Source organism: Caenorhabditis remanei, chromosome IV, assembly GCF_010183535.1.
Source record: "Caenorhabditis remanei strain PX506 chromosome IV, whole genome shotgun sequence".
Lineage (NCBI taxonomy): Eukaryota > Metazoa > Nematoda > Chromadorea > Rhabditida > Rhabditidae > Caenorhabditis > Caenorhabditis remanei.
This window is the reverse complement of record NC_071331.1, coordinates 6,796,555-6,824,506: the sequence shown is the minus strand read 5'-3', so window position 1 is coordinate 6,824,506 and position 27,952 is coordinate 6,796,555. Positions and strand designations below refer to the sequence as shown.

General features: G+C 36.3%; 4 protein-coding genes across 4 annotated transcripts; all 4 read left to right on the top strand.

Moving 5' to 3' along the window:
• Positions 1-1,947: 1,947 nt before the first annotated feature.
• On the top strand, positions 1,948-7,691 carry GCK72_012639 (uncharacterized protein; the record flags this gene model as incomplete). Its single annotated transcript, XM_053729271.1, has 8 exons — positions 1,948-2,005; positions 2,623-2,760; positions 4,781-4,843; positions 4,956-5,374; positions 5,762-5,980; positions 6,223-6,333; positions 7,169-7,234; positions 7,281-7,691. 8 exons carry the CDS (start codon positions 1,948-1,950, stop codon positions 7,689-7,691), a joined length of 1,485 nt encoding a protein of 494 aa, XP_053584043.1.
• A 4,235-nt stretch (positions 7,692-11,926) lies between these two features.
• GCK72_012638 (uncharacterized protein) lies at positions 11,927-13,421 on the top strand (the record flags this gene model as incomplete). The annotated part of the gene is made up of 5 exons (XM_053729270.1): positions 11,927-12,226; positions 12,311-12,459; positions 12,509-12,782; positions 12,899-12,964; positions 13,011-13,421. 5 exons carry the CDS (start codon positions 11,927-11,929, stop codon positions 13,419-13,421), a joined length of 1,200 nt encoding a protein of 399 aa, XP_053584042.1.
• A 2,151-nt stretch (positions 13,422-15,572) lies between these two features.
• Positions 15,573-21,484, top strand: GCK72_012637 (uncharacterized protein; the record flags this gene model as incomplete). Its single annotated transcript, XM_053729269.1, has 10 exons — positions 15,573-15,596; positions 15,790-15,928; positions 17,028-17,090; positions 17,204-17,622; positions 18,195-18,292; positions 18,380-18,587; positions 19,248-19,466; positions 19,541-19,651; positions 21,079-21,144; positions 21,191-21,484. 10 exons carry the CDS (start codon positions 15,573-15,575, stop codon positions 21,482-21,484), a joined length of 1,641 nt encoding a protein of 546 aa, XP_053584041.1.
• A 1,421-nt stretch (positions 21,485-22,905) lies between these two features.
• On the top strand, positions 22,906-27,524 carry GCK72_012636 (uncharacterized protein; the record flags this gene model as incomplete). Its single annotated transcript, XM_053729268.1, has 10 exons — positions 22,906-22,963; positions 23,052-23,125; positions 23,485-23,623; positions 24,593-24,981; positions 25,029-25,126; positions 25,212-25,485; positions 25,567-25,785; positions 25,905-26,015; positions 27,002-27,067; positions 27,114-27,524. 10 exons carry the CDS (start codon positions 22,906-22,908, stop codon positions 27,522-27,524), a joined length of 1,839 nt encoding a protein of 612 aa, XP_053584040.1.
• Positions 27,525-27,952: the final 428 nt, after the last annotated feature.

Genomic DNA, 27,952 nt, shown 5'->3' with positions numbered 1-27,952 from the left:
AATTGAAACATAGAAACGTAGCAAAAAGGTCGTTTCCTTACAGAGTTTGTCACTAAGTCACAAGTTTTCTAATTGCATCAATTTTTGCTCATCGCGTCCATTCAGTAAAACACTTATAACGTTTATCAAAAAGAAAATTCGCTTGAAACCTAAAATTACATATCTATTTACTTTGTTCTCATTGTCAGTTTTGTATTCTGTTTCACACTTTTGTTAAATCTGGAAGAGTTAAGTTGTCACCAGTTAATTGTTATCGCCTCTACGATACAAAATGGTGTGAGCAGTAATGGAGTTGCTCATCCTCCTACTGTACCTACAGTACCACCGATCGCTGCGAGACCAATCTACGATCAGCAACCATCATGTTCCAATCAGAATCCGTCTACATTTTATAATTTCCCCCCTCCACCCGGTTACCCACCTCTTAACGCTGGTTATACTCCAAATATTAACTATCCTCAACTCTATCAACAACCCCAATATTACAATTTTCCCGCTCAAAATGTAGATCAAACTTACCCATATTCTCAAGACATTCCCCCACCTCAACCATATTTCTACAACCAAAACCCTCAAAATTATCCACATCATCATAACAATTTTCAGAATCAATACGCGTCTTGAATAGGCTTACTGTATTTCTTTTTGTGTGCTCTTTCACTTTTCCGGTGGCATAATTCGTTCCATTCTTTTCAACACTTTCCAGATGATTTTTACGTGTAACTCTTTCTCTTTGATTCTTGTTCTTTTTTTGCGTAATGAATTTGTATCTAATTATTTTCAAGTAGACATGGTCGGATTGGCCTGCCCATAAATCAAACATTATTTTTGGCCGGATGTGTTTATTAGTATCCGATGACTAATGCTTTTTTTTGAATTTTGTGATATTTCGGAAACTCAATGAAACAGAAAATGCACTGTGCTCAATTAGTCTGACCCGATGGTGTTCCAAATGTGTTTTTTAAGCTTGAAATTTTACCGTTTAGGTTCAATTCAAAAATAATTCTCAGTTTCAGTTAACTATTTTCTCATTGACACTAACGAAAAAAAATGCTCCGATCAGATTGTAGTCAGGAGCTCAATTATTTTGCTACCGTAAAAACTGCAAAAGAAGCGCCCCTGTAATAGAGGCGCGTATGTAAACGAGGTTTGAAAAACAGAGGCGCATGCGCCTATATTACAGTTTTTACGTTAAGCTCGCTGGTATAGAAAGTTTTTGATGATTTCTTTTGGAAGTAGTCAGAATTTAAGTTTTTTGAATAAAATTTACCTATTCAAAATTATAATAAGTTTCGTTTTTTAGTTACGCATGAGTTACATGATTAGTTCTTCATGAGTGAATCGAAATGGAAAACGGTACAATCTCAAAGAAGTTGAGCCACTAATTCCATTTTTCGGAGATCACTGTTCCATGAAACATATTTATTTTCATTAAAGGGCAAAAACTCATTGATCCGGAAAGTTTTCATAGCTGAATCACTCATACAGTAATTTTTGTCCAGCAACTAGCTCTTTTGAAGCCTGTCAGAATTTCAGTTTCGTTAGAAAATTCACCACTTCAATGTTATGATAAGTTTAAGAACATAATTATGCATCAGTGAAATCGATATCAACCGTTTTAATTTTGCTGTTTCATAAAGCCTATTTATGGAAAAAAAAACAATTTTTTTAAATAATGTACAAAAATTAATTTCATATTAGATTGAACAACCATAAAATTAAAAAAAAAACTCCGATAAAATGTAATCATAATTTCAACTGTTTCCGTCATAAAATCTCTGTTACAAAACCAGATTTTAGCATTTGAATTATTTTCTCCACTGTATTCACAAACCATTTTCAATACTTTCTATTTTTTCAAACTGCTGTTACGATTGAAATCTTATCCAAACTCTGTTTTCCAGGCCCCCTGGTGCCAAATCATAAAATTCACTAGTATTTCAATCGATGGCTTCTGGTCAAAATGTAAATAGAACCGTCGAAAATAATGTGATCACTTTGAATGGTAAGTATATAAAATTTCCTTTTCGTAATTATATATTCCTGTACAGAATTTTTAATAAAACTATACTGAAACATTAACTTTTTTCCAGATTCCGATGAAGAAACGGAAGACAGCAATCCATTAAGTACAAGTAGTTCAAGTGCCTCCTTGAATCTTTGTAGAGTAAGTTTTTTGTTTTCTCAGTACAATTTTTTTAACTTGAACAATAAGTATGCTACATATCTGAAATTCCCCAAACTAGAAAATGTTGTCAAAATACACAACAAATTTGTCCACGTGATTTTGCAAAAAAAAAGGAAGTAGACTGATTCGATGATGATGCAAACTACCTTCTATTCGGTAATCCGATGAGAAGAGAAGAGAACGGAGAATAGAGAAATATTTGTTGTTTGGTTCTGAATCAGATTTCTAATGAACATACTTGTCACGGGCCGGGCCGGGCTGATTTCCAAATTTTCACCGGCTCGCCTGGCCGGCCCGTCAAATAACAAGTATGCTAATGAGATGGCCTAACGTTTTGAATCAGAATTTAGTCCATTGATGAACAACAATTCCAGCCTGAATCAGTCAGCACAAAATAAAAACTTTAAAAAACAGAAAAACTGTAAACTTTTAAGTCTGCGGAGTCGAAAAAGCCACCCAACACTATGGAGCTCTCAGCTGTGTCGGATGTAAAGGATTTTTCCGTCGAGCACTTCTCAAGGCGGATCAGTTGGAATGTGCGGCGAATGGAGAGTGTACAGTTAGTGTTTTGCGTGAGTTTGATTTGGAGTTGCACGGCGGGGCTGAGGCGACGCGTGGCCTAGAAAAATCCGCATTAAATACTCAGCCGAAAAAGTTGTGTACACTTCACACGGTGATTGCGGACTCGTGTATGCAGTAACCCGAAAATGATATAGAAATGATTTTAAGTGCAGAAAACCACATAAAAAATGATAAAATGTGGTTTTTTTTGTGAGAAAAAGACTTTATCGGCAAAAATTGCTTTGAACGAAAATAAAAACACTAATTCAGATAACGTATATGGAAAATTAAGTGTGAGGGCTTAGAAGTTTGTGTTGATGTGAGAAATAAACTGAAAAGACCTTCAAAATGTTTCAATCGACTGAAACTAATCTTTTTATTAAATTTTATAGCCTGATTTTACTATAGGGAACTGTTTCACCAAAAAATCCAGTCCAGTTTTTGAAAAAAATTGAAAAATAAACTATTTTTGCCTATTTTTTCGACATTTTCCAAAAAAACGGCCTTCAAAATGTTTCAATAGACTGAAACTGATGTTTTAATCAAATTCTAGACCCTCATTTTACTTTAGACAACTGTTTCAGAAAAAAATCCAGTTCAGTTTTTGAGAAAATAAATAATTTATTGTTTTTTTCTCTAATTTTTCGACATTTTCAAAGAAAAACAACCTTCAAAATGTTTCAATAGCCCGAAACTGATGTTTTTATTGAATTCTAGACCCTCATTTTACTTTAGAAAACTGTTTCAGCAAAAAATCCAGTTCAGTTTTTTAGAAAATGACCTTTTTTCTCAAAATACTCGTTTTCTTTGATAAAAAGTAATTATAATCGAGATTTTTTGTTACTCCATAATTTGCACTATTGTAAAATTGTCTGTTTCAGTTAACATCATCTGTAATGTGTTAAATATATCCAATACTTTCCAGAAAACGTGGAAAAGCCTGTCAGCGCGCTTTGTGAGAAAAATTGGCGTTTGAATTTCGCGCGCCGCCTCATCGGGGCCGAGGAATTTGGCTGCGGAGTCCGCGCGTCGCGGCTGCCCCGCCGTGAGTTGGGTTTATTATTTTGACATTAAGCTGGTATTAAACTTGATAAAAGAATTGATAAATTGAAAAGTGCAGTGAGAAAATGAGTTATTTGAAACAGAAGTGTTTTTTTTTGGCTTGAATTTCAATCATGTATTGCAGAAATGGTTTTTAGTAATTGCGCTCTAATGACATTCTCTTAAAACACATTATCTTCTAAGCATTATTTTGGAGGATCTGGAATTTGTTCCCTGTTGAATGCATTTAATGTTTGTGAATCCAAAGGAGTCCTGAAAAAAAAGTGTGATAATTTTCGATAACGTGAATAAAAACTAACTAAAACAGAAATTTTGTACAAAGTGGGCTGGAAAACTTATATCTGCTTCCTAACCGTTTGAATTAGAGTCACCCGTTTTAGAACCGTCAAATACAATAAGCAAAAACTGACGACTTCAAATTACAGTTTATTCTAATCTATCAATATGTTTACTCTATTAATTTCGATCCGAGCGGTTCTAATTCAAAAAGCACTTGAAACGGGAATAAACGCCAGAGACTCATTTTTCGAAAAAGTGGTTAGTTCGGTGTCAGACAGCTCAATGTATATTGTCAATGTTGTTGTTGTGCAGTTTTGTGTAGGCACCTGGTTCCACGTTTGATGAATTTCGGAAACATGAATAAGAACTATCTAAAACAGGAAAGTAGTAAAAAGCTTGAAAATCGCCGTTTCAGAACCACCCGTTTTAGAACCGGTATGACTAAAAACCTTCAAATTAGAACCGTTATACAAAAGATTTCAATTCACAATTAATAAATAAAAATTTAAGTGAAAAGAGTTTTAAAGAACGTAACTGAAGATTATTAGTTCTGATTCAGACAGTCAAATTTTTAAAAGTTCTGGAAACAGAAAAACGAATAACAGGATTCTATAATAGTATGTTGAAAAATGTCAAACTGGATGTTGGTGCAACTTAATACTGTTTCAACTATATAAATAATATTTTCAGAAAAAATCCAATGCAGGAGTTGTCGATTCAACAAGTGCCTTCGAGAAGGGATGAATCCTGCTTGTGAGTATTTTTGCTTCTTTTTTCTCACATAAAACGATAGAATAATCTCATTATTTTTTTAATAACTCTCTGAAACCTTGAAAAATGTTATTCGAGAATCCCATCATTTCAGTTGTCCGCCCGAACCGAGACGCTCCTTCAAAACCGCGTAAACCGGCAACTACCGTAGCCTCATGTGACCTAACTGATCGTGGCAGGACCACAAAAACACGTGAGGAATGGATGAAGAAGATGACAGTTGAGATGAGAACTATACTCATGACTTTGTTGAATATTGAGACAAAAGTAATGAAAGGAGACACTCAGCAGGAGGCATCGAAGTTGTATCCACTCAAAGGAATTGATAAATTGAGGGATATTGTGGAGACACCGATTAGTTTGAAGGGGAAACGAACGGAAATGAGATATGAAGCATATCGAATGGCTGGAAAGGATGAGTTGTGTGCGATTGCGTATAGGAGATTGATTGCGGCTATTGATTGGGTGGAGAGCTTATCGCCATTGTTGGGACACTTAACGGTGGATGATAAGGTAAAAAAGAGTTGAACTACAAACTACATCAAATTTTCAGATAGCACTCATCAAATCCTCCTTTGCTCCCCTTATGGTCTTCAACTTCTGCGCCAGGACCGCTGAAGCCTGCCAAGACGAAAACGTGTTATGCCTCTGTAATTTTGCATATGTACCGAGAAATATCTCTAAACTATATGAAGACACTTAGTAAGACCCTGTCTCCTATCATTCTCCCCCAACTCATTCTTCATTTCAGTCATCTTGGAAACGGGCTTGTCGAACGGGCGCTCAATGAACTTGTAGCGGTTTACAGGGAGTTACTAGGACAGTGATCCAAAACATACAACTGTTAGATAACAAACCTGAAAACCAAAACGACGTCTTCAAACAGAAAGTTTTTTTTAGGAACTAGCCAATGCGATGAGCGAGAATCTCCAATTCGCTCAAACTTTTTTGAATCAAGGTGAAATTCCTCTGTTGACTGATCTGTTCGGATGCTTCACTGTTGAACCATTCTTCAAGGAAGTCGATGAGTTGGCAGCGTTGAGTCTGGAAAAGGCGTTGACTGAGAAGAAGGAAATCAGTACACAGACTGATCGGGTGCCACCCCCGAGGGCTTTGTTGGTGAGTGCTTTGTTGGTTTCTAATTTTGATGGGGTATGTCGGTCAAGAACGTGCGAAACGGAAATCTGAAATTCCGGAACTTTCGAAATTTCCGACACTTTTCAGAACTTTTTTACGTTCCTAAATTTCCAAAAAAAAATCGGAAACGTCCCTCTCGGGATTCCTAAATTTTCAGTTTGGCACATCCAGATGTCGATAATCAATCGCTTGTAACTTTTCCAAGTGATGATCTGAAATTGCAGAAACGGCAAGCAACTATAGACGAGGAGAGTGAAGAACCTGCTCGACAAAACTTCCGACTTTTACAACCACCGAACAATTTCTATATTACGGAAATGTTGGATGATTTGAGAGTGAGTTTACTTTTGGGCACATATTTGTTCATTTTTGTTTTGCTGCATGTGTTAGTTAGAAAAGTAGAAGCCATGTCCAGACTCCAAAAAGACAATAACTACTACCAATCAAAACTTCAAACGGATTTGTAAAGTTGATGAAACTGGTTTACATTATCATTAGCAAAGTATTTCCGCTGGCTCAATATCAAAATATTAAGACAGATGTGTAGATCATGAACTTATAGACAATTTGAAACATACAATACCAACAGAACATATTCGTTTTTGAACATTTCTTAACCGAAATATTTTTAAGCTTACCAATAAGTTTTGCAGAACGTTGAAATAATTTTTAGAGTAATTGAAAGTGTTTAGCGGACCTAGAAGACATTTGGATCCAATAAACTGTAACAGATTATAGACTTACATTCATCACTTGAAACGTTAAATAACACCGTGGAGCTGCATAAACTCTTTTTTGCGATTGAAAAATAAGAGTACCCGCTTGAAAGCAACGATACCTATTTACTTGCTCTCAATTAATGTTATGCATTCTCTTTCACAGTTTTGTTAAACGTGGAAAAGTTATGGTGCCAACAGTTAGTTGTTTCTTAACTTTTTTTGACAATGTAGATTAGCCGGTTTACTGTTTCTGTACTTGTTTAAACCTGTAACAATATTTTATTTTACTTTTTTAGTAATTGTTCTTCAATCTCACTATCAGCTCTAGGAACTCAAAAACTTACGAGCAAATCGTTTTTCTGAAACTTTTATGCATGACACCTTATCCAACTCCGTCCCCTCTCCCCTCTCTTCCCCATGTTAACCCCTCCATCTGTTTGTTCGTTTCCAGGCACCCTCCTCCTCAATTTCCCTCTCCTCCCCAGATGAATACCATCCCACCAGCACTGCACCAATGGTACTTGTATCATTTCATCTTATCTCGAATTTCCCCGTTATTTCAGAACAATCACGCCGAGAATCATCTGATGGGCCTGAATTATGACGCCTCTACGATACAGAATGGTGTGAGCAGTAATGGAGTTGCTCATCCTCCTACAGTACCTACAGTACCACCAGTCGCTGCGAGACCAGTCTACGATCAACAGCCATCGTGTTCCAATCAGAATCCGTCTACATTTTATAACTTCCCCCCTCCACCCGGTTACCCACCTCTTAACGCTGGTTATACTCCAAATATCAACTATCCTCAACTCTATCAACAACCCCAATATTACAATTTTCCCGCTCAAAATGTAGATCAAACTTACCCATATTCTCAAGACATTCCCCCACCTCAACCATATTTCTACAACCAAAACCCTCAAAATTATCCACATCATCATAACAATTTTCAGAATCAATACGCGTCATGAATAGGCTTACTGTATTTCTTTATGTGTGCTCTTTCACTTTTCCGGTGGCATAATTCGTTCCATTCTTTTCAACTTTCCAGATGATTTTTACGTGTAACTCTTTCTCTTTTTGATTCTTTCTAATGTTTTTTTTTTGCGTAATGAACTTTTATCTAATTATTTTCAAGCAGACATGCTCGGATTGGCCTGCCCATAATTTTTACATTATTTTTGACTACATCACAGAGCTGTGCGGAATTCCTTCTTCCTTCTTCCTTCTTCCTTCTTCCGGGCATTTTTTCACTTCCTTCTTCCTTCTTCCTTTTTTGAAATTTTATTCCTTCTTCCTTCTTCCTTCTTCCTTTTTTGAAATTTTATTCCTTCTTCCTTCTTCCTTCTTCCGTTGAAATTGTTCGACTTCCGTGTTAAAAGTTCACAAAAATTTTGTAATTTTCGACGGAATTTTGGCGGAATTTTGGGGGTTTTTGACGGAATTTTGTATGAAACAACATCAAAATTCGTTTTCAGAGATGACTAGAAAAAAGTTTCCTCAAATTTGTCATTTTCAAAATTAACTTCCGATTTCCCGGTTTGGAGCCCAACTTCCTTCTTCCTTCCTTCTTCCTTCCTTCTTCCTTCTTCCGGGCTTTTTTCACTTCCTTCTTCCTTCTTCCTTCTTCCTTTTTGAAAATTTTCGTTCCTTCTTCCTTCTTCCTTCTTCCTTTTTGAAAATGTTATTCCTTCTTCCTTCTTCCTTCTTCCTTTTTTGAAAATTTTACTTCCGCACAGCTCTGCTACATCAGTTAAATTTTCTACGATCACTAATTTTTTCGAAAATTTTGTGATATTTCGGAAAATCAATGAAACAAAAAATGCATTTTGCTCAACTATAATAGTACTCCGAATTTGTGTCTTTTTTCATGCTTGAAATTTTAACGTTTTTAGGTTTAAGTCAAAAAACATTTTTCGGTTTCATTTAACCATTTAATAATTGAAACTAACGAAAAAAATCACTGTGATCCAAATCAGACTTCTCCCGATTTTTTTTTTTGTAAAACTTTGTTTCCATTAACTTTCCTGATAATTTAAATAAAAGAAGCGGCGCAGCCGGGAACTCAATTATTTTGTTGAGCTCTCTGGTATAGAAAGTTTTTGCTAGCTTCATCTGGAGGTAGTCAGAGTTAGAGTTTTTCGAATAAAATTACCCTATTCATAATTATAATAAATTAATGAACACGAATGAGTTAGATGAACAGAACATGCTGAGTGAATCGAAGAAAAAACGGTACGAAATAAACAAATTTAATTTTAAATTGCAATTAGTTTGTTCGGAGTATTTTTATAATCACTGTTCTATGAAACATTTACTTTCATGAGTTGATATGAGAAGTGTTTTACAAGTGAATCAACTTATACAGTAATTTTTGGATAACGGGTAGCTTCTTATGGAGCATGCCAGAATTTCAGTTTTGTTAGAAAATTCACCATTTCAAATTTATGATAAGTTTAAGAACATAATTATGCACCAGTCAAATCTAAATCAACCGTTTTAATTTTGCTGTTCCATAAAGCCTATTTATGGACAAAGTTAATTGTTTTATTAGTGGATAAACATTCGTTAATTTAAAAATAACTCCGATAAAAATACTACTTTAATCTTAACTGTTCCCGTCATAAAATCTCAATTCCAAAACCGTATTTTAGCATTTGATCAATAATTGTTCCACTGTATTCACAAACCATTTTCAACACTTTCAATTTTTTTCACACTGCTTTTGTTAGTATCTTATTTAAAAAAATTTCCAGATCCACCGGGTGCCAAATCATAAAGTTTTCTTGATAAATGAATCGATGAATCGAACAAGTCAGGAATGAAAGGAGTTGTTTGAAACAGAAGTTTTTTGGCTTGAATTTCAACTGTGTAATGCAAAAATGATTTTTAGTAATTGCGTTCTATTAAAATTGCCTTGGAACACACATTCCACATATTATTTTTGCGTTTCTGCATCTTGTGTCTCTGAAATTTCTTCGTGTTCAAAGCTCGTAGAAAAGGTTTTGCGAGAGGGGACCTAAACTAATGTTCATACAGTTTTAAGCACTAAAATAAAAACTAGTTGAAACAGAAATTTTGTACAAATTGGACTGAAAAACTACGAACAGTTTCATAACTGTTTGAATTAAAGCCACCCGTTTTAGAACCGTCAAATACAAAAAGCAAGAATTGAAGAATTGAAATCACAGTTGACACATCTGTTCGTTATTAATTTCGATCCGACCGGTTCTAATTCAAGAAGCACTAGAAGCGGGAAAAAACGCTACGACAAATAGTGGCAAAAATTAATTTTTCAAAAAAAAAATGGTCAGCTCGGTGTAACACAGCTCAATAATGTCAATATTGTATCTTTTTAACGTTTGATGAGTTTAAAGCACGAAAATAAAAACTAGCTGAAATAGGACATCTGGACAAAGTGGGCTGGAAAACAGCCATTTTAGAACCAGCGATTTTAGAACTGGTGTGATTAAGAACCTTCAAATTATTAGGGTGTTTCATAAGTCTTTGCACTTTTTTTCAATGTACTGCCCTTTGACCCCATGACATTTTTTTGTCCTTTTTTTATTATTAACTATTACTGTTACCCCCAAGAAACATTTATGTTTTGCAAGTCCCCAGAACAGCGTACCACGGCAGAAGTACGCGCCAAAGATCGCAAAGCTCTAAATGGGTGTTTTCTACTAGGTTATTCCCTAGGATTGAGTACAATGGAAACTTATCGAAATATAAGCGAAACTCTTGCTGAGGATATCCTATCTTATTGGACAGTAGCGACTTGGTCCAAAAACTTCAAAGAAGGAGACTACAATCTTAAAGATAACTCTCGTTCTGGGCACCCTCGTTTAGATAAAGACGATGATATCACTGATGTCTTGGAGGATGAGCCTAGATCAAGTGTACGTGAAGTATCTTCACATACTGGTACTTCATTCGCAACAATATTCAGACATCTGAAAGATTCTGGAAGAACAGCAAAATACGGACAAGTTATTTCTCATGAACTGACAGATGCTCAGTTAAAGCTCAGATGTGACCTGTCGCTGTCTTCCCTCAGTGGCAAGCGTAGTTTCAATTGGATTTTTGATATTATTACGGAAAATGAGAAATGGGGTCTCTATGTATACCATACAGTAAAAAGCTGTGGGTTCTGGCTAATGAAGAATCTCTGACGGGGTAGAAAGGAGAGCTGCATGAGAAAAAAGTTATGCTATCGGTTTGGTGCCACAGCAACGGTGTCATTCACCACGAAATTCTTCCGGAACATGGTACAATAACAGCCGACATTTACTGTCAACAAATCCAAAAAATGATCCGATTTCATCGCTCCTCTCACCCGGAAATCAATCATTTGGCTTTGTTGCATGACAATGGACGCCAACACACTGCTACCAAGGCTTGCACCTACTTACAGGGTCAGGGACTTGAAGTTCTTCCCCATTTGGCGTATTTTCCATACCTCCCTCCAGCTGATTATCATCTTTTTAGATCATTGTAAAACTCGTTAGCTGGACAAAAATTCGATGGTCGAATGCAAGTGAAATCATACCTTGATCACTTCTCCAGCTCACAGCCGCCATAGTTCTACGCGGCCGGAATTGCCCAACTACCACAATGTTGGCAAGATGTAACCAGTACTCATGGACAATATATAACTTATTAGAACTCGTTTCTCATTAAGAAAAATTTGATGAAAATTGATAGAAAAAGTGCAAAGACTTTTGAAACACCCTAATATTTCAATTAACAGTTAGTAAAAATAAATTTTCAAAGATGGACAAAAATGGGCCCCGATTAGTTTGATTCAGACAGTTATAATTCAAAAAGTTCTGGAAACAGAAAAATGATTCCAGAATGTTGAAAAATTGGTAGCCTATGTTAGGTATACAGCTTAATATTGTTTCTAAATATATCCATTTTTCAGAAAAAATCCAATGCAGGAGTTGTCGATTCAACAAGTGCCTTCTAGAAGGGATGAATCCTGCGTGTGACTATTTTTACTTCCTTTTTTCTAACACAGTACGGTGGAATAATCTCATTATTTTTTTATAACTCTCTGAAACCTTGAAAACTTATATTAGAAAAGTTCATCATTCCGAACCGAGACGCTCCTCCAAAACCGCGTAAACCCACAACTACCGTAGCCTCATGTGACCTAACTGATCGTGGCAGGACCACAAAAACACGTGAGGAATGGATGAAGAAGATGACAGTTGAGATGAGAACTATACTCATGACTTTGTTGAATATTGAGACAAAAGTTATGAAAGGAGACACTCAGCAGGAGGCATCGAAGTTGTATCCACTCAAAGGGATTGATAAATTGAGGGATATTGTGGAAACACCGATTAGTTTGAAGGGAAAACGAACGGAAATGAGATATGAAGCATATCGAATGGCTGGAAATGATGAGTTGTGTGCAATTGCGTATAGGAGATTGATTGCAGCTATTGATTGGGTGGAGAGCTTATCACCGTTGTTGGGACACTTGACAGTGGATGATAAGGTAATCATTCTTTTTGAACAAAATCAAACTATTTTTCCGACTATTTACATAAAAAAGTTTTGAAACAGTTTTCAACATTTTCAGATAGCACTCATCAAATCTTCTTTTGCTCCCCTTATGGTCTTCAACTTCTGCGCCAGGACCGCCGAAGCCTGCCAAGACGAAAACGTGTTATGCCTCTGTAATTTTGCATATGTACCGAGAAATATCTCAAAACTATATGAAGACACTTAGTAAGGCCTTTTCTCCCATCAGATTCCTCCAACTAATTTCTTGTTTCAGCCATCTTGGAAACGGACTTGTCGAACGGGCGCTCAATGAACTCGTAGCGGTTTACAGGGAGTATGGAATGAGAGAAGAAGAAATAGTCTGTGTGAATGCAATGATTTGTTTGAATCCCCTGGCGAAGGATGTGTCGGATTCACTTTTTGAGAAGATAGTGGAGCTGAGAAATCGAATAGCGGATTGCTTGTTTTCAATTGTCAAGGAAGTTAGGTTAAGCCCCACACCGAATGTTTGCTATGGGCATATTCTGTTGTCATTGGCTACTGTTACGGTGAGTCATTTGCACAACATTCCCGAATGCATTGTAATAATCACAACCCCAAAAAAGAAAAAGACTTCTTAAAATAGAAAATTTCTTTCAGGAAAAAAATGTTTGCTCGTTTCCAGGCACCCTCCTCCTCAATTTCCCTCTCCTCCCCAGATGAATACCATCCCACGAGCACTGCACCAATGGTACTTGTATCATTTCATCTTATCTCGAAATTCCCCGTTATTTCAGAACAATCACGCCGAGAATCATCTGATGGGCCTGAATTATGACGCCTCTACGATACAGAATGGTGTGAGCAGTAATGGAGTTGCTCATCCTCCTACAGTACCTACAGTACCACCAGTCGCTGCGAGACCTGTCTACGATCAGCAACCATCGTGTTCCAATCAGAATCCGTCTACATTTTATAACTTCCCCCCTCCACCCGGTTACCCACCTCTTAACGCTGGTTATACTCCAAATATCAACTATCCTCAACTCTATCAACAACCCCAATATTACAATTTTCCCGCTCAAAATGTAGATCAAACTTATCCATATTCTCAAGACATTCCCCCACCTCAACCATATTTCTACAACCAAAACCCTCAAAATTATCCACATCATCATAACAATTTTCAGAATCAATACGCGTCTTGAATAGGCTTACTGTATTTCTTTTTGTGTGCTCTTTCACTTTTCCGGTGGCATAATTCGTTCCATTCTTTTCAACACTTTCCAGATGATTTTTACGTGTAACTCTTTCTCTTTGATTCTTGCTAATGTTTTTCTTTTTCGTGCGTAATGAACTTTTATTTAATTATGAAAAGGTAGTTCCGAATATCACGGCTCAGCAATTCAAACAAAAATACTTTACAAGTTTTATGAAATGTTAAAAATAGCATATAAGACGGTTGAAATTTCAAAAGTTCAGAAAGTTGAAGAAAATTTTCAAAAATGCAAAATTTTTTGGACCTCTCTAATTAATACTGAGCAGATTTATTAAAGTATAAAAAATGGACAGAAGAACGGGGGCAGATTTTCCAAGTTTAAAATTCTGGACCAACATTGAGGGGCAGATTTTCCAAGTTTGAAATTCTGGACAAAATTTGAAGATCTGAAAAAAAGAAAAATTTCACGTGAAGTTTATTTTGGAGCAGATTTTTCAATTTGAAAAATCTGGACAGAAAAAATAAATTTTGATATTTTTGCCGTGAGTTCCAACTCATCCGTTTTTCGTGGAAGTTGGAAACTGAAACTTTTGGATCGGGCGGTGTGTTGAGAAGCTGAAAAAATGTAAATCTTCTGCTTCTGAAATATAAAATATCTCATTCAACACCGAGCTGCAAATATTATTAATTTTTGAACAGAACCGAAAAAGAAGAAGAAAATGCTGAATTCTCAAAACACTTGAAGTCTAATCAAGTGTTCTGTAAATTTTGAAAGATTTTGTTGCTACTGTTTCGGTTCTGTTCAAAAATTAATAATATTTGCAGCTCGGTGTTGAATGAGATATTTTATATTTCAGAAGCAGAAGATTTACATTTTTTCAGCTTCTCAACACACCGCCCGATCCAAAAGTTTCAGTTTTCAACTTCCACGAAAAACGGATGAGTTGGAACTCACGGCAAAAATATCAAAATTTATTTTTTCTGTCCAGATTTTTCAAATTGAAAAATCTGCTCCAAAATAAACTTCACGTGAAATTTTTCTTTTTTTCAGATCTTCAAATTTTGTCCAGAATTTCAAACTTGGAAAATCTGCCCCTCAATGTTGGTCCAGAATTTTAAACTTGGAAAATCTGCCCCCGTTCTTCTGTCCATTTTTTATACTTTAATAAATCTGCTCAGTATTAATTAGAGAGGTCCAAAAAATTTTGCATTTTTGAAAATTTTCTTCAACTTTCTGAACTTTTGAAATTTCAACCGTCTTATATTCTGAATATGCTCTCAGCACTAACATCCTGGGTTCCAGAGCAAAAGAACCCTGAGACTATGTAAGGTATGTCCCATTCTATATTTTTTTCATACATAAAAATAAGTACCTTCATCTTTATAAAACGAATATCAGAGTTATGCGATTCTTTCATTTTTTCATAAAACCGGCTCTTTTACTTTATTCGCTATCCTAAATTTCTTTTAAACTTCCTCTGTTTCACGAAAGTATTTTTATCACAAAAACTCTTTATCATCATTTAGATTACATATGGAACCGAGATTGGCTGCTAGATTAGCGGCATGTCCAATCACTAATTTTTTTGTTCAATTTTGTGATATTTCGGAAAGTCGATAAAACGGAAAATTCATTTTGCTCTACCACAAAATTCTCCGTTTAGTGTACAGATTTCTCTCTATGTTTTCACATATTTATATAAAAACAAATGAATAAATGAGTAAATGAGTATATCGGACATATCCAATAAAATTGGGTAGTAATTCGTGTCTCATTATCACTGTTCCATGAAGCAGATTTATTCTCATGAATTGGCAAAAACTCATTAATGTGGAAAGTTTTCACAGCTGATTCAGCTCATACAGTAATTTTTGCCTAGCAGCTAAGCAGTAATTGAAATAAAACTTTTCTGAAACATCTTTTTTTCTTTTTCCAGATTCCGATGAAAAACGGAAGACAGCAATCTCGGAAGTACAAGTAGTCCAGTGCCTCGTTTAATCTTTGTAGGGTAATTTTTCTTTATCTTGTACAAAAAGTATGCTACATATCTGAAATTCCCCAAACTAGAAAATTTTGTCAAAATACACAACAAATTTGTCCACGTGATTTTGAAAAAAAAAGAAGTTGACTGATTCGATGATGATGCAAACTACCCTCAGTTCGGTAATCCGATGAAAAGAGAAGAGAACAGAGAATAGAGAAATATTTTTTATTTGGTTTTGAATCAGACTTCTCATGAGATGGCCTAACTTTGGAGAAATAAAGAAAAAACGTTTAACCCATACTACACCAGACTGCTCAAAATAAAAACTTCAAAAACTGAAAAAATGTACATTTAAATAAATAATAATTTCAGGTCTGCGGAGCCGAAAAAGCCGCCCACCACTATGGAGCTCTCAGCTGTGTCGGATGTAAAGGATTTTTCCGTCGAGCACTTCTCAAGGCGGATCAGTTGGAATGTGCGGCAAATGGAGAGTGTACAGTTAGTGTTTTGCGTGAGTTTTCTCGATTTGGGTGTGGATTTTTGCATTGAGATGAGTGATTGATGAACTGAAAAAATCATGAAGGAAATGAGTTATTTGAAAGGTAGTGTTTTGATTAAGGCTTTAATTTCAACTGTGTAATGCAAAAATGGTTTTTAGTAATTGCGTTCTATAAAAATTCCTTTGGAACACACATTCCACACATTATTTTCGCGTCTCTGCATCTTGTGTCTCTGAAAATTTCTTTGTGATCATAGGTATTGGTGTTCGTGAATACGTATGGAGCGAGTAGAAAAACTTTCGAAGATTTTCGAAAACGACAATAGAAACTTTGATTTGGTGTTGGGTGTGTATATTTTGGCATTGAGAGTCATTCGTTATGACGAAAATAACGATAGAATGTTTTTTTTTTTCGAAAAAGTGGTCAGCTCGGTGTCAGACAGCACAATATGTAGTGTCCATAAAGCGGGATTCTATACAATGTTCCATCAGTTTCGAACAAATGAATAAAAACTAAGTGAAAGAAGGCACTGAATTAACGTTTGATGAGTTTCGAAAACGTGAATATAAATTAGTTGAAACAGAAATTTTGTACAAAGTCGACTGCAAAACTGGAAACACTTTCATAATCTTCTAAGTAAGAGTCACCCGTTTTAGAACCGTCAAGAGTTGATTAATTGCCATCCGACCGGTTCTAATATTGCGAACAACTTGAAACGGAAAAATATGCATATTGTTGCGTTTTTTTATTAAATAAAAGTGTATTAAATAAAATTTTTAAAGGTTTTTGTGCAGTTCATACATTTGAGGGACTTGTTTTAACGTTTTATGCGTTTTTAGCACGTGAAGAAAAGCTTGCTGAAACAGGAAGTTTGTACAAAGTGAGCTGGAAAACGATCGATTTAGAAACGCCAGTTTCAGAACCGGTTTGACTGAAAACCTTCAAAATATGATAGAACTTTTTTTTCAATTCACAGTTAATAGAAATAATTCGATAAAAAAGTGGATCATTAGTTGTGATTGAGACAGTCATAATTCAAGAAATTCTGGAAACGGAAAAATGAGTATAATCGGTATACGTATTATCTTTTCCAAATATATAATTTTTCAGAAAAAATCCAATGCAGGAGTTGTCGATTCAACCAGTGCCTTCGAGAAGGGATGAATCCTGCTTGTGAGTTTTTTTACTTCCTTTTTTCTAACACAGTACGGTGGAATAATCTCATTGTTTTTTTTTAAACTCTCTGAAACCTTGAAAAGTTCTATTTGAAACGTCCATCATTCCAGTTGTTCGCCCGAACCGAGACGCTCCTCCAAAACCGCGTAAACCCGCAACTACCGTAGCCTCATGTGACCTAACCGATCGTGGCAAGACCACAAAAACAAGTGAGGAATGGATGAAGAAGATGACAGTTGAGATGAGAACTATACTCATGACTTTGTTGAATATTGAAACAAAAGTTATGAAAGGAGACACTCAGCAGGAGGCATCGAAGTTGTATCCACTCAAAGGGATTGATAAATTCAGGGATATTGTGGAGACACCAATTAGTTTAAAGGGAAAACGAACGGAAATGAGATATGAAGCATATCGAATGGCTGGAAATGATGAGTTGTGTGCGATTGCGTATAGGAGATTGATTGCAGCTATTGATTGGGTGGAGAGCTTGTCACCGTTGTTGGGGCACTTGACGGTGGATGATAAGGTAATCAAACTAATTGAAAACAATACTTGTCGACCGGACCGACGCGTAACTCGCTGCAAACTGAGTTTTATAAGCTAAATGAGCTAAAAATATACCAAAATGTAGATCTCAATGAGATCTATATCTGTGACTTATTACAGGCAGGAGGTTAATAGTTAATGGACCACGGGCCAAGCTTGAAAGGTCATTTTTTAATCATTTTTGCGTTTTTGAAACTCTGTCACGGTCCGCGGCACATTAATTAGTCATACGGCTTATTTTAACAAAATAAAGTTTTTGCAATAGAAAGTTGAAATTTAAGCCAAAATCAAAAACACACTGTGTCATATAACTCTTTTCCATACTGAATTTTTCAATAATTTTAGTTCACTCTAGCCATTTTTACTTTTACTCTCGAAGTCCTTAGTAGGTCACAGACATAGATGTCGTTGAGATCTACAATTTAGTATATTTTTCGGCTCATAAAACTCAGTTTTAAGCAAGTTAGGTCTGTTTCGACTTTGTTGACAAGATTCAGTAAAACAAGTCTAAATTACATCAAATAGCTTTGAAACATTTTTCAAAATTTTCAGATAGCGCTCATCAAATCCTCCTTCGCTCCCCTCATGGTCTTCAACTTCTGCGCCAGGACCGCTGAAGCCTGCCAAGACGTCTCTGTAATTTTGCATATGTACCGAGAAATATCTCTAAACTATATGAAGACACTTAGTAAGGCCTTTTCTCCCATCAGATTCCTCCAACTAATTCCTTATTTCAGTCATCTTGGGAACGGGCTTGTCGAACGGGCGCTCAATGAACTCGTAGCGGTTTACAGGGAGTATGGAATGAGAGAAGAGGAAATAGTCTGTGTGAATGCAATGATTTGTTTGAATCCACTGGCGAAGGATGTGTCGAATTCACTTTTTGAGAAAATAGTGGAGTTGAGAAATCGAATAGCGGATTGCTTGTTTTCAATTGTCAAGGAAGTTAGGTTAAGCCCCACACCGAATCATACTTGTCAAATCACGGGCCGGCCCGTTTGGGCCCGGCCCGGGCCGGGCCGGGCCGGGCCCGCTGAAAATTTCAGGGCCCGGAACCAAAAAATTATTTTTGAAAAATAGAATTGAAAGTCTTGGAAATTAAATTTTTTCTTCGGTCTATACTAAATCAAGGTCGGGGGATTCGATTAGACTACTTTCAGAAGCCTCCAGCAAGTTCTTGATCCTGATTCTGATCATCGGCTGATAATCACAGAGACTTTGAGAAGCTCAAAGTTTATAGTGACAAAATAACTTATTCTGACAATCTCCGTTTGCACTTGTTGTCTTTTTATAATTTCTAATCAATAATATGTTTGCCATAAAGTAGTAAACGAAAAAACAATGGGAAAACGACGAAAAATTTTTTTTTCAATATTTTGACGGGCCGAACGGGCCGGGCCGGGCCGGGCCGGAAGATTTTTTTAGCGGGCCCGGCCCGGCCCGGCCCGGCCCGTGACAAGTATGCACCGAATGTTTGCTATGGGCATATTCTGTTGTCATTGGCTACTGTTACGGTGGGTTATTCCGACAACCATTTTACATCCATTGTAATAATCACAACCCCAAAAAAGAAAACGACTTCTTGAAACAGAACATTTCTTCCAGGAACTAGCCAACGCGATGAGCGAGAATCTCCAATTCGCTCAAACATTTTCGAATCAAGGTGAAATTCCTCTGTTGACTGATCTGTTCGGATGCTTCACGGTTGAACCATTCTTCAAGGAAGTCGATGAGTTGGCAGCGTTGAGTCTGGAAAAGGCGTTGACTGAAAAGAAGGAAATTAGTGCGCAGACTGATCGGGTGCCACCCCCGAGGGCTTTGCTGGTGAGTGGTTTTAATTTTTTTTTTCAACTTAAAATCGAAGAGTAATTTTCCCGTAAGATTATCTGAAATCGCAGAAACGGCAAGCAACAATAGACGAGGAGAGTGAAGAACCTGCCCGACAGAATTTCCGACTTTTACAACCACCGAACAATTTCTATATCACGGAAATGTTGGATGATTTGAGAGTGAGTTTTATTCTTGGGCACATATTTTTTCTTTGGTGTTTTGTTCCATGTGTTAGTCAGAAAAGAAGACGTGTATACTTTGCGATTGAGATATTAACTATCAGTCAAAGCTTCAAACATATGTGTAAAGTTGATGAAACACTGCCATTAGCAAATTATTTTCGCTATCTACTTATAGAGAGTTTGAAACATACAATTCGAACAGAACTTATTAGTTTTTAAACGTTTCCAGTTGGGAATAAAAATCTTGGAGAGTATGCCATTGATTATCCGATTCATCGTGAACATTTATTAAATGGGCTTACCAATCATCAATCACTCAGAACGATGAAATAATTTGTAGAGTGAATAAAACTGTTTTGCTGAATCACGAATTCAATAAACTCTATCAGTCAGCTTGAAACTTTTTGGAGAATTGGAAACAGATAAATTCAGCTAAAAGTGATAAATATATGTGAATCACCATTTTTTGTTTACAACTTTTATAGACCAACCCGGGCCGATTGTTTTTCTTGAATAGTTTTTTTTCTCATAAATATCGTACCAGGTTTATTGATAACTCAAAACGGAGGTATTTTAAATCATCATATACATATAAAGAACAAAAACATTCTTGCAAACAAATCACACGAGCCAATACAGGCTTGTCCTCCTTCGTGTTGTCCGGTCCAGACCAAACCGGGACGAAAACGATTGTAGCTACCGCGGTTTACTTGTGGAATTGGTTTTATTTTTATGGAGGACAATTTAAAATCTGTTTCATAACTTTTTCAAATCTGGAGAAGTTACTGTGTCACCAATTTCTTCAATTTGAATCAGATCAACTGGTTTACCGTTTCACACAGGACATGACTAAACAGATAGATTGTGGTTTTGCGGAGCTAAAAAATTCGCCATTCTTTTTCCCGAATTAATATGCAGTTAACTTGCAGTTAGACTTTCTCACTCAGTCACAAGTTTCCTTATTGTATCAATTTTTGCACAACAAAATAGATCGCGTCCATTCAGTAATACACGTTTGTAGACTTATGTGGTTCACTTGAAACGTTAAATATTGTCATGGAGCAGTACAAAGTTTTTTAAGATTATATTTATTTACTTTTCTCTCAATTCCTGCTCCGTATTCAGTTTCACAGTTTTGTTAAACCTGGAAAAGTTATGGTGCCAACAGTTAGTTGTTGCTTAACTTTTTTGACAATGTAGATTAGCCGGTTTGCCGTTTCTGAACTTGTTTAAACCTGTAACTTATATATTTTATTTTACTGTTAAAGTAATTGTTCTTCAATCTCACTATCAGTTCTAAGAACTCAAAAACTTACGAGCAAATTGTTCGGCTGAAAGTACTATGCATGACACCCTATCCAACTCTGTCCCCTCTCCCCTCTTTTCCCCCATGTTAACCCCTCCATCTGTTTGCTCGTTTCCAGGCACCCTCCTCCTCAATTTCCCTCTCCTCCCCAGATGAATACCATCCCACCAGCACTGCACCAATGGTACTTTTATCATTTCATCTTATCTCGAAATTCCCCATTTTTTCAGAACAATCACGCCGAGAATCATTTGATGGGCCTGAATTATGATGCATCGACAATACAGAATGGTGTGAGCAGTAATGGAGTTGCTCATCCTCCTACTGTACCTACAGTACCACCAGTCGCTGCGAGACCAGTCTACGATCAGCAACCATCGTGTTCCAATCAGAATCCGTCAACATTTTATAACTTCCCCCTCCACCCGGTTATCCACCTCTTTACGCTGGTTATACTCCAAATATCAACTATCCTCAACTCTATCAACAACCCCAATATTACAATTTTCCCGCTCAAAATGTAGATCAAACTTACCCATATTCTCAAGACATTCCCCCACCTCAACCATATTTCTACAACCAAAACCCTCAAAATTATCCACATCATCATAACAATTTTCAGAATCAATACGCGTCTTGAATAGGCTTATTGTATTTCTTTTTGTGTGCTCTTTCACTTTTCCGGTGGCATAATTCGTTCCATTCTTTTCAACACTTTCCAGATGATTTTTACGTGTAACATCTTCTCTTTGATTTTTGCTAATGTTTTTCTTTTACTTGCGTAATGAATTTTTATCTAATTATTTTCCAGCAGACATGGTCGGATTGGCCTGCCCATAAATCAAACATTATTTTTGGCCGGATGTGTTTATTAGTATGTAATATTTCGGAAACTCAATGAAACAGAAAATGCACTGTGCTCAATTAGTCTGACCCGATGGTGTTCCAAATGTGTTTTTAAGCTTGAAATTTTACCGTTTTTAGGTTCAATTCAGAAATAATTCTCAGTTTCAGTTAACTATTTTCTCATTGACACTAACGAAAAAAAATTCTCCGATCAGATTGTAGTCAGGAGCTCAATTATTTTGCTACCGTAAAAACTGCAATAGAAGCGCCCCTGTAATAGAGGCGCGTATGCAAACGAGGTTTGAAAAACAGAGGCGCATGCGCCTATATTACAGTTTTTACGGTAAGCTCTCTGGTATAGAAAGTTTTTGATGGTTTCTTTTGGAAGTAGTCAGAATTTAAGTTTTTTGAATAAAATTGACCTATTCAAAATTATAATAAGTTTCGTTTTTTAGTTACGCATGAGTTACAAGATTAGTTTTTCATGAGTGAATCGAAATGGAAAACGGTACAATCTCAAAGAAGTTGAGCCACTAATTCCATTTTTCGGAGATCACTGTTCCATGAAACATATTTATTTTCATTAAAGGGCAAAAACTCATTGATCCGGAAAGTTTTCATAGCTGAATCAGTCATACAGCAGTTTTTGTCCAGCAACTAGCTCTTTTGAAGCCTGCCAGAATTTCAGTTTTGTTAGAAAATTCACCACTTCAATGTTATGATAAGTTTAAGAACATAATTATGCATCAGTGAAATCGATATCAACCGTTTTAATTTTGCTGTTTCATAAAGCCTATTTATGGAAAAAAAACAATTTTTTTAAATAATGTACAAAAATTAATTTCATATTAGATTGAACAACCATAAAATTTTTAAAAAAAACTCCGATAAAATGTAATCATAATTTCAACTGTTTCTGTCATAAAATCTCTGTTACAAAACCAGATTTTAGCATTTGAATTATTTTCTCCACTGTATTCACAAACCATTTTCAATACTTTCTATTTTTTCAAACTGCTGTTACGATTGAAATCTTATCCAAACTCTGTTTTCCAGGCCCCCTGGTGCCAAATCATAAAATTCACTAGTATTTCAATCGATGGCTTCTGGTCAAAATGTAAATAGAACCGTCGAAAATAATGTGATCACTTTGAATGGTAAGTATATAAAATTTCCTTTTCGTAATTATATATTCCTGTACAGAATTTTTAATAAAACTATACTGAAACATTAACTTTTTTCCAGATTCCGATGAAGAAACGGAAGACAGCAATCCATTAAGTACAAGTAGTTCAAGTGCCTCCTTGAATCTTTGTAGAGTAAGTTTTTTGTTTTCTCAGTACAATTTTTTTAACTTGAACAATAAGTATGCTACATATCTGAAATTCCCCAAACTAGAAACTGTTGTCAAAGTACAGAACAAATTTGTCCACGTGATTTTGCAAAAAAAAAAGGAAGTAGACTGATTCGATGATGATGCAAACTACCCTCAATTCGGTAATCCGATGAAAAGGGAAGAGAACGGAAAATAGGGAAATATTTGTTGTTTGGTTTTGAATCAGACTTCTGATGAGGTGGACTAACTTTGGAGAAATGAAGAAACATTTTTAACCCATACTACACCAGTCTGTTCAAATTAAAAACTTTTAAAAGCAGAATAAAAAAGTAAAATGTTCAGGTCTGCGGAGCCGAAAAAGCCGCCCAACACTATGGAGCTCTCAGTTGTGTCGGATGTAAAGGATTTTTCCGTCGAGCACTTCTCAAGGCGGATCAGTTGGAATGTGCGGCGAATGGAGAGTGTACAGTTAGTGTTTTGCGTGAGTTTTGTGGATTTTTGCATTGAGCTGAGTGATTGATGAATTGAAGAAATCATGAAGGAAATGAGTTATTTGAAAGGTAGTGTTTTGATTAAGTTTCAACTGTGTAATGCAAAAATGGTTTTTAGTAATTGCGTTCTATAAAAATTGTCTTGGAACACACATTCCACATATTATTTTCGCGTTTCTGCATCTTGTGTCTCTGAAATTGCTTCGTGTTCAAAGCTCGTAGAATAGTTTTTGCGAGAGGGGACCTAATCTAATGTTTAATCAGTTTTAAGCACTAAAATAAAAACTAGTTGAAACAGAAATTTTGTACAAATTGGACTGAAAAACTGCGAACAGTTTCATAACTGTTTGAATTAAAGCCACCCGTTTTAGAACCGTCAAAAACAAAAAGCAAGAATTGAAGAATTGAAATTACAGTTGACACATCTGTTCGTTATTAATTTCGATCCGACCGGTTCTAATTCAAGAAGCACTAGAAGCGGGAAAAAACGCTACGACAAATAGTGGCAAAAATTAATTTTTCAAGCACGAAAATAAAAACTAGCTGAAACATGACATTTGGACAAAGTGGGCTGGAAAACAGCCATTTTAGAACCAGCGATTTTAGAACTGGTGTGATTAAGAACCTTCAAATTATTTCGATTAACAGTTAGTAAAAATAAATTTTCAAAGATGGACAAAAATGGACCCGATTAGTTTGATTCAGACAGTTATAATTCAAAAAGTTCTGGAAACAGAAAAATGATTCCAGAATGTTGAAAAATTGGTAGCCTAGGTATGTATACAGCTTAATATTGTTTCTAAATATATCCATTTTTCAGAAAAAATCCAATGCAGGAGTTGTCTATTCAATAAGTGCCTTCGAGAAGGAATGAATCCTGCTTGTGAGTATTTTTAACTTTCCTTTCTCCACACGTAGACCGGTAGAATAATCTAAAAAATTTTTAATAACTCCTCCAGAACCACGTAAACCCACAACTACCGTAGCCTCATGTGACCTAACTGATCGTCGCAGGACCACAAAAACACTTGAGGAATGGATGAAGAAGATGACAGTTGACATGAGAACTATACTCATGACTTTGTTGAATATTGAGACAAAAGTTATGAAAGGAGACACTCAGCAGGAGGCATCGAAGTTGTATCCACTAAAAGGGATTGATAAATTGAGGAATATTGTGGAGACACCGATTAGTTTGAAGGGAAAACGAACGGAAATGAGATATGAAACATATCGAATGGCTGGAAATGATGAGTTGTGTGCGATTGCGTATAGGAGATTGATTGCGGCTATTGATTGGGTCGAGAGCTTATCGCCATTGTTGGGACACTTAACCGTGGATGATAAGGTAATTAATCTGAAAGAGTTGACCTACAATCTACACCACATTTTCAGATAGCACTCATAAAATCCTCCTTCGCTCCCCTGATGGTCTTCAACTTCTGCGCCAGGACCGCTGAAGCCTGCCAAGACGTCTCTGTAATTTTGCATATGTACCGAGAAATATCTCTAAACTATATGAAGACACTTAGTAAGGCCCTTTCAACTCTTACGCCCCCAACTAATTCCTTATTTCAGTCATCTTGGAAACGGGCTTGTCGAACGGGCGCTCAATGAACTCGTAGCGGTTTACAGGGAGTATGGAATGAGAGAAGAGGAAATAGTCTGTGTGAATGCAATGATTTGTTTGAATCCCCTGGCGAAGGATGTGTCGGATTCACTTTTTGAGAAGATAGTGGAGTTGAGAAATCGAATAGCGGATTGCTTGTTTTCAATTGTCAAGGAAGTTAGGTTAAGCCCCACACCGAATGTTTGCTATGGGCATATTCTGTTGTCGTTGGCTACTGTTACGGTGAGTAATTTGTACAAGAAATATTATAATCATAATCCCCAAAAAATGAAACGACTTCTTAAAACAGAAAATTTCTTTCAGGAACTAGCCAACGCGATGAGCGAGAATCTCCAATTCGCTCAAACATTTTCGAATCAAGGTGAAATTCCTTTGTTGACTGATCTGTTCGGATGCTTCACTGTTGAACCATTTTTCAAGGAAGTCGATGAGTTGGCAGCGTTGAGTCTGGAAAAGGCGTTGACTGAGAAGAAGGAAATTAGTACCCAGACTGATCGAGTTCCACCCCCGAGGGCTTTGTTGGTAAGGGTTTTTTTTGGAATTTTGAAGGTTTTATCATTAGAAGTGTGCAATCTTTAAATTTTTGGGAGTCCATAAGTAATCCCGTCTAAATTTTCCCATCGGATTATCAGAAATTCCAGAAACGGCAAGCAACTATAGACGAGGAGAGTGAAGAACCTGCCCGACAGAACTTCCGACTTCTACAACCACCGAATAATTTCTATATTACGGAAATGTTGGATGATTTGAGAGTGAGTTTTACTTCTGGGCACATATTTGTTCTTTGGTGTTTTGTTGCATGTGCTACCCACCCCGATAGAATAGCATAGTTTCAGACAAATCTATAAGGTTGATGAAACTGGTGCCCACCATCAACTTATCCATTAAATAATGCAGATAGTTCTGAAACTTATAGAGAATTTGAAACATACAATGCCAACAGAACATATTAGTTTTTGAACGTTTCCAGCTGGAAATAAAAATCTTAGAGAATATGTTAAGGATTACCCGATTTTAACCTAGACATGTTTTCAGAGTGATACTTACCTAATAAATTATACAGAACGTTGGAGAAATTTGTAATGAAACTTTTTAGCGATACTGGAATATAATTATTCACGTGAATAATAAATTCAAATAGTTAACTTGACAGCAGATTGTGTGCTCGTTTTTTGGAGGATTACCCAGCTGGCCTCTCATCAAACCAGTTTTCCATATCTATACGCCGTGCTCTTTCTACTTCGAGCACGTTTTTGAGCTGACCACTTAAATTGACAATTATTCTCCATGAATTCATTAAAACACGTTTGTCGACTTATGTGGATCTCTTGAAACGTTAAATAACACCGTAGAGCTATAACTTTTCGGACAATCCATTCTGTGACAATCTTTATCAATAAGAAAATTTGCTTGAAAACTAAAGTCTATTCACTTTGTTCTCAAAGTCAGTTTTGTATTCTGTTTCACAGTTTTGATAAATCTGAAAGAGTTACGGTGCCACCAGTTTCTTGTTACCTTCATATTTTTTGTCAATGTAGATTCACCGATTTACCGTTTTTAAACATGTATAAACACGGAAATTATTTATTTTGTTAGTTACCGTGTTTTAGAAAAAATCGCAGCTTTAAGAACACAAAATTTTTTGCTGAAAGTACTATTCATGACACCCTATCCAACTCCGTCCCCTCTCCCCTCTCTTCCCCCATGTTAACCCCTCCATCTGTTTGCTCGTTTCCAGGCACCGTCCTCCTCTATTTCCCTCTCCTCCCCAGATGAATACCATCCCACCAGCACTGCACCAATGGTACTTGTATCATTTCATCTTATCTCGAAATTCCCCATTTTTTCAGAACAATCACGCCGAGAATCATCTGATGGGCCTGAATTATGATGCATCTACGATACAGAATGGTGTGAGCAGTAATGGAGTTGCTCATCCTCCTACAGTACCTACAGTACCACCGGTCGCTGCGAGACCAGTCTACGATCAGCAACCATCGTGTTCCAATCAGAATCCGTCAACATTTTATAACTTCCCCCCTCCACCCGGTTATCCACCTCTTAACGCTGGTTATACTCCAAATATCAACTATCCTCAACTCTATCAACAACCCCAATATTACAATTTTCCCGCTCAAAATGTAGATCAAACTTACCCATATTCTCAAGACATTCCCCCACCTCAACCATATTTCTACAACCAAAACCCACAAAATTATCCACATCATCATAACAATTTTCAGAATCAATACGCGTCTTGAATAGGCTTACTGTATTTCTTTTTTGTGTGCTCTTTCACTTTTCCGGTGGCATAATTCGTTACATTCTTTTCTACTTTCCAGCCGGTTTTTACGTGTAACTCTTTCTCTTTGATTCTTGCTTATGTTTTTCTTTTTTGCGTAATGAACTTTTTTCTAAACATGATCATGCGGAAAACGGGGTATTGAGACGCCTCGAAACTGCAAACAAAGTTGAAATCTTAAAGTTTTTGAAACTGTTTCTGTTTCGTGAAAGTAAATTTTAGCACAAAAATTCTTTATCGTCAGTGTACTGAGGGACCAAAGTAGATTGCTAGATTAACAGTTATAGACATTTTCGATGGCTAATTTTTTTTCAGTTTTGTGATATTTCAGAAAATCAGAAAATGCACTTAGCTCAACTAGTGTCTTTTTTTCTTGTTTTTAAGCTT